Here is a 7,354-nt window from a genome sequence, read left to right as displayed (position 1 = left end):
CTGTTATTAACAAAAATTTTACCAGTAGTTAGGTTTTATAACTTCATCTTGATACATTTACATAAACCAAAAAAAAATTTTTTTGGGAAGCTTTTTTTATATCTTTCAACATTGCTTGAAAACTTTATAAAACTGTATCGAAAAAAAAAGCTGATTTAAAACAATTTTAAACGGTTGTTTTTCAGCTGTGAATAACTAAAGAAAAAATAAGAAAAACCTCAGTTTTAGTTCGGTTAAACTAATTTACAATGATCTAAATTAAAAATGTTGTAAAAACAAAACAACTATTAATTAAGCAAATGAAATTTGTTCTGTTGACATTTGTACTTAAACAGATTTTATGTGCAAAAAATATTTAAAACTAGTTATTTAATAGGTCATTTTTAATGATAATTGTTTATAATTTACTGCATACTATTAAAGAAATTAGTTTTTTTGCTTTTTATTTTGTTTAAGAAACTTAACAGGTACTAATAGAAATAATAACTATTATTAAAGCCCTTTTTATATTTATATAGTTTTGTTTTAGTAAACTTTGAGCATTAAGTTCTTAAAAAATCACTTTTGTCATCTTTTTAATCGTTTGAAATTTAAAACTCATTATCAAGTCTTAGCTTGATGATCAAGAGTTCTTAAACTTCAAGATGATCATAACAATGAACGTAAATTTCTTTATCGTGTTCAATAAAAAAATATTATAACACTGAATATGTTTTTTAAACAGAGATACCTAATTATATTAGATATTAGTATTACTTTTTTTATTTTTTTTATTGCAGTAATAAAGAAAAATTCAAATTTTTTTTTAATCAATCATCAATAAAATAATTATTACAAGAAGTATGCACAATAATTAAAAAAAAAATTTTTCAACTTAAATCTAATTTTGAGGACGAATTTTCATCGTGGTCTTAACCAGAGGGGTCTGGTCGTCGTGCAGTCTGTACCAGTAAAGACCCTGGTCGGCTGGGATACCACCTTCGTACTTGGGGTAGTTGAAAGCGTTGAGGTTAGCCCACCCGCACGACTCGTACCACCACCACGCCCCCTTGTGGATATCCCCGCAGTTAAGGAAGAACTCGTCCTGGTCCCGGTCGGGAGTGGTGAACTTTTCACCCTTGCTTTGTTTCAACGAGTCACCTGGAAGATATACGTTCGGTTAGGTCGACTGCTTATATTATTAAAGAAACTTATATTTTTTTATTCGATAAAATATACTTTATCATATTTTTACTGATTAATTACGTGTTTATTTTGTTTTAAGTTTTCGTTTCTATTTATATATATTTTATAAACTTTGCTACAAAATATTTTAAAAAAAGTTTAAAAGTTTTGAAAATTGTAGTAAAACAATGATACTTTATACTTAGAATTATAGTTTTGATGGTTGAAAAATAATTAGAGATCACTACTTGTAAATGGAGAACAAATATACTTTTTATCCAAAAAAGAATTTGGCAAACTAAGTTTTGCTCAAAGAGCTTGTCAGTAATTAAAATAAACTAAAAGTTATAACTTAAATATTATTCTAAATAATATATAGTTCTAAATATCTTTTTTATTTGAGTAAGAATTCTTATTTTAATTAGAGAATTGACGAGCTCTTCGTGCAAAGCTTAGCTTTCCAAAAAAAAAATTAAAAAGTATATTTATGTATAGTTTTAATTTTTAACAGATAATTTGTAAGATGTTAAACTAGTGATCATAACATAAAAAAAAACATCGTTCTTTTTATTTTAGTCAACTTGAACATTTTTTTTTGCCTTGGTAGCCAAAAAATTATCATAAGATATATCATTTTAAAAATTGTAATCTATAACTACCAAAAATAAAATATCATCATACCAAGTTACTTTTAATGATAATTGGTAAAACATTTTCATTAGTTATTTGTTTATGCGCAGTTTAAAACTTAATTTAGTTTTTTTATGCGCCAGAAGCAATATTCAACAAAGTTTGGTTACTATTTGGCCTCTCGTAGCAGTTTTTTATGGACGATATGTGTATATTGTGTGATGATTAAAAAAATTATCAGTTACTACAATATTTCTCCAATTGATTTAAACACCCAAAAAGGTATTTTAATTGAAAAAAAATCGAGCATTGAATTATTTTTTAGTCAACTGTTGTCATCATTTAAAATAAATAAAAACAACCGAAAATCAAACTTTTTTCAAAACTTGTGTGTTAAAACTTAAGTTGAGTAAGTTATATAGAATGCTTTTTTTGAAAATAAGTATTACTGTTTAGCAGAATTGGGTTGCACTAACATAAAAATTGTTTCAAAACTTGCTACTATAAGACTTTGTCTTGATATTTAGATCTCTAAGTGATAGGCTTAACGAGTTACTCGATCATGAACTCTTTACATCTTTTTTTACTGAAAATTTTATCAAGAGGTTTATAAGAGAACAATATTACAAATAATATTATTTAAAAAATTTACACAAGTAAATATACCTGACAAATAAATCATATCAGTGGTTGTAATGAAAGCCAATTACTTGTTTTTTAACTTGAAATTAGAAACAAATTATTAAATAAAAACAATACGATGTAGTTGTTCAACCGACAATAATACCAAAATTTATTAATATATATTTACATATCTTTTAAGATTCCTACAAACTCTGAAACAAGTATTAATAATACCTCTTAATACTATAAAGCATATTGTAGAAAGTCGAATTGCTTTAATAACTCTTAATGGTCTCTTAAATGTTACCTGCATTTCCGCCAGTATACTCATCAAACCAAAGTCTGTAACCAGGTGAAGCATCTATCGAAAAACCACTGTAAAAAGTTTTTAGTTCTTTAACCTAGCTTATATCTAAAAAAATATAATATTAAACTAATTCAATAAATTTCACGGTTTAAATTTGAAAATAGTCTATTAAGTCGGTCAACCTGTTGAACCTAACTAATGTAAATAGTATTTCTTTTAAATTATGTGTTAAAAAAAATTTATATATTGTTTATGAAATTTATTTATTTTTTTAATCTACTTTATAGTTGTTAGGTTTTTAAACGTTTAAGTATTGACTAAGTTAAAAACTAATAGATTACAAAAAACCGTTGAAAACTGTTTTTCAAATCGTTTATAAATTTTATAAAGTTTACAAAAACAATAGCAAGAATTTATTTATGTATGGTAATTAATTTATGTTACGTTATGAACATCTGTTGGTATTGACGTAGTTTAGTTTAAAATTCTTAATTTATTAATAAAAAGCTTTACCTATATCTAGCCGAAGCTACAGTTTTATGAATACACTCCATTTCTATCTCTAGGTTCCATTTAAGATTAGTTGTAAGTAAATGTACATTTTCCAAACCTAAATAAAAACTTATCAAAATAGCTAAATATATACAGTAACTTGCCAGCTAGGTACGCACTTTGAACACAGCACAAAAGTGCGTACCTAGGAAATTTCGGTCTTTAATTACCTATGTTAAGCCTAATGCAAACATGTTTAATATGTTTGTATACTTATAATTATATTTATATTCAACCAACAAAGTTTTAAAAATTTTTTTGTACCTCTTTGTACCTTTAGAATTTATATAGTACAAATAAATAATTATTTAATAATTTAGAAAAAATAAAGATTTATAAAAAAGTAGGATTATTAGAAAAATATATAGTTTACGGTTATAAGTTTTACCCCTGCTTACTTATCATTTAACTTTTTTGTTGCATTTTAATTGGTTGTTTTAGTAGAAAACACAATAGTAAAGAAAAAAGTGGTGTGATGTTTATAGAAGACTCTGCTTTCTATAGTCAATATTGACAATAATGGATTTAGGAAAGAGTGTTTAACAATTTAATATTAGTTTCATAAGATTACTTTTAACTTATTTTGTTTATATGTATTTGTCATTGTTACCACAATCTCAGTTTCCTTAGGCTGAATGCTAGTTGCACTGTTCGTTATTTTCTTTACTTAAATTTTATTTAACTTTTTAATATTTTTTGTTCCTATATTTTAACCATGGGGTATGCAAAACTAAATTGCACCGTTCTTTATTTTCGTTAAATAAACAAGCTGTAACTGTTTGTTTAAAAAATTAGATTTGATATACAATCTATAAATTCTTAACTTATTTTTTGGTTCCTTTATTTTCAATTTATTTTTATAATAATAGTATTGTACTACTATCATAAGTTTTTTTTTAAGTTTAAAGAAACACGAAATTGCCTTTTGAACACAGCGTTTTTCAACTGAAAACTGCGTACCATACCGGCAGGGCGTACCTAGGATGTGCGTACGTAGTTGGCAGGTTACTATAAATTAGACTGTCACCGAACTCACCTAACCAGTGTTCTCCATCAAGCGAGCCGAAACCGTTTTCATAATCTTCAAAACTTTTATCGAAACCTTGAACTCCTTTAAATCTTTTTTGTATAACCTGTATTTAAAAAAACTAAAACTTATTTCTCCGTTGAGTATCTTGAAATTACGCTTGTGTATTTAAAGTACAAATTAGTTCCAATTAAATAAGAAAACTCAAAAACTAACGAGCCACCCTCCATTCTTCATGTCGCAGTAAGCGTAAACAGTTTTTCCGTTGCCAGCAGTAATCGGATAAACTCCATCAATCAGCACACCATCGTCGTGCAGATGTTTACAACTTTTGTAAGTGCTTTCGTACGTTGGGTTTTCTGTTGAACTAGGTGTTTGTGGTGTGTTCACTGCCGATGCGGTGTCTTTGTTTTTATCAAAATTTTTCGAAGCAGACGAATTGACCAAAGCTACAAAAATATTCGTATGTGATAGTAAGTACATAATGATGTGGACCCAGTGCTTTGATTGCAAAAAAAAAATTTTTTTTTTGATTTAACGCAATTCAAGTCGAACTACTGAGAAAAATTGTATTTGTGTAACATGAAAAACCTTAGTTTTTTTAATTATTTAACTATAAAAGTGGATTTACTTTAAGTACACCTTCATGAAAATAGTTTTTTTGAGTTTTATTTTTATACATCAAAAACTAATTACGGTTTTAAAAACTAATCAAATTTTATTACATCAATATTAAATTGGTTTTAAAAAAGCAAGACTATACTTTAAATCTTTAAAAAATTCAAAATTTTTATTGGTGTTAATTTTAAAAAACTAAAAAAAACTAACATGTCAACGCATCAACTTTTTCAAATAACTTAATTTCTTGATCTTTTAGTTCAGACATGACTTTTTGTTGTTTTTCTAAATCTTCTTTTGTTTTCATAGTAATGGTCAGTATACTTTCTTTAAAATTTAATTCGTACTAACTTTATTTGAATATTTACTATCATAAAACTATCATGATTTTTGAAAATACGTACTAAACTTATAAAATAATTTTTACCAATGAAATTAAAATTCAAACAAGTTCGTAATTATTAAAACTAGCATAGTAAACAAAATATGTTTGTGTATAGTTATTATCATTATTATTATTATTGTTTATTGAACGAAAAAAAGCGCTCAAATATTTAGTCCAAGGACCTGGTGTACGGAAAAACCTTTCGGCTATCGAGTCATACATATCATACATATCAGTTTAAAGTCATGTCCAGGACAAGTTATGTATATCTAAAACCTGGCAAGGACATATAATTAATAAAAAGTTTACTTAAAAGCTTTTATTAATATTTTGGAGGCTTTGTGTAAATGTATATGAATTTGAAAGTTAGTTTTTAGTTTTATTTGGTCTAGTTATTATTTTAATTAAGAAACTTTACATAAGATCAATAACTAATTTATGAACCTTTATTAATTTTTTTTTTGTTTTTGTGTACTTCTTACGTACAATCTTCTTCTTAAACTTTAAATTTTATATTTAAAATAGACTTAATTTACAAATATAAAATAATATAATTTTTGCTGAAAAGACAAAAAATAAATTTCTAGAACGTTTAATTCAAAGTAAACAATTTTTTATTACTCTTACATAAAAACTTTGTTTTACTTGAACAATAAATGTTTTAGCGCATGTAACTCAGTTAGCCTAAATAACATTTTGATTAGTTTATAAAAGCTTTAATTATGTTAAAAAAAAAAACTGTAAAAAAAATTGTTTTGCTATTACCATACCAAATTTCAATATTTGTTTCTATTTAATATACTAGAAATGGAAATGATTTTGTGGCAGCATTTTTCTAAAGCTGTGTACAGTAATTAAAAAAAAGTTTTTTTTCTCTATATAATAAAGTTAAACACGTTTTTGAATACAAAAAACTACTGCAATTTACTATATAACAGTCATATTTTAAAACAGCATTTATAAATATAGATAATAAAAAGTATATTTATTAATGAAAATATTAGACAATCAAAACAAATTAGTCAAACACGATTGCACAGCGCACAAGTCCACATTTTTAAAAACACTAAGCAATATTCATGAATTATATCGGTAAAACGTGTAGCATTCATAATTTTAATAACTTCTTCTTACAAAAATTACTAACTATTTAAGTGACCAAAGAAAATAATTTAACTATATTGTTATAAATATAGACGATGGTGCTAACTCGTAATTTGTTTTGATTGAAAGCTTTAATCTAATAAGCTATTAAAATGATCAGATAATACAAGTTTTCGTCGCTAAAATATTAAAAAAAGTTCTGGGTGTGCTAAGGTTTTTAATTTTAATAAGTAAATAACTGTGTAAACACCAAAACGCTACACAACACTTAAATTTTTTTTTGGAAATTTGTTTCACAATGTTAGTTAGCTGTCTTTGGATTAGTTAACTATAAAAAACTGCTTAAAAAACAATACTATGTTTGAAAAAAATATTTTTGTGATCGAACTTATATATAACTTACACACATGTAGTTTATATTATTATTTTTTAATGATTTTAAACTGTCCTTAGTAAACTTATTCACAGGTTTACAAACTTAAAAATGCTTTGAACAAAAATTTAGTCTTAAAAAACAAAAACTATATTAAATTTTACCTGTCAGTTTTGTTTGTTGAAGCACGATTGAAGACATTTCTTTTTGCAAATGAAGCATGGTTTGCATGAAGGTTGTGAAAACCTCGTCATTAACGTTGACGCTAATCGAACAAGTAAAAAGGCACAAAAATATTATGACGCGGTAAACACCCATGATTAAATAAACAATACCGTTTATCAAAGTATATTCTGTTTCATTTATAAAGTGTAACGTATTTTGATCAAAGTTTAATTCAGATACATTGAGTTTTTAATTAGTGTTTAATTAAGATGTGTAATGCTTCGTGTTCATAGTAGTTCTTTATATAAAAAAAAATGAATTTTGTACGAGACTTTATGATTTAAATTTTAATCGATGAGATTTACAAAAATGTTTAATATTATTTTAATATTAATCGATTTTTAT

General features: G+C 25.3%; 1 protein-coding gene across 1 annotated transcript; it reads right to left on the bottom strand.

Moving 5' to 3' along the window:
* Positions 1–880: 880 nt before the first annotated feature.
* LOC145836673 (microfibril-associated glycoprotein 4-like) lies at positions 881–7,129 on the bottom strand. The gene is made up of 7 exons (XM_082944458.1): positions 6,949–7,129; positions 5,133–5,249; positions 4,521–4,753; positions 4,314–4,410; positions 3,239–3,335; positions 2,726–2,793; positions 881–1,140 (listed from the first exon to the last, which is right to left on the bottom strand). Exons 1-7 carry the CDS (start codon positions 7,100–7,102, stop codon positions 881–883), a joined length of 1,026 nt encoding a protein of 341 aa, XP_082800584.1. The 5' UTR covers positions 7,103–7,129.
* Between the last annotated feature and the right edge of the window lie 225 nt (positions 7,130–7,354).

Source organism: Thalia democratica, chromosome 5 (assembly GCF_965202585.1).
Source record: "Thalia democratica chromosome 5, ktThaDemo2.hap1.1, whole genome shotgun sequence".
NCBI classification, from domain to species: Eukaryota; Metazoa; Chordata; class Thaliacea; order Salpida; family Salpidae; genus Thalia; species Thalia democratica.
Note: the sequence above shows the minus strand (reverse complement) of the source record. Positions and strands in the feature narration are given on the sequence as shown.

Coding starts and splice junctions, on each gene's coding strand:
- LOC145836673 (XM_082944458.1), bottom strand. CDS start 7,102: ATGGGTGTTTACCGCGTCATAATATTTTTGTGCCTTTTTACTTGTTCG. Junction 5,250..6,948: donor TCAACAAACAAAACTGACAG/GTAAAATTTAAT, acceptor TAAATTTTAAAG/AAAGTATACTGACCATTACT. Junction 3,336..4,313: donor TGATGGAGAACACTGGTTAG/GTGAGTTCGGTG, acceptor GTTTTTATTTAG/GTTTGGAAAATGTACATTTA.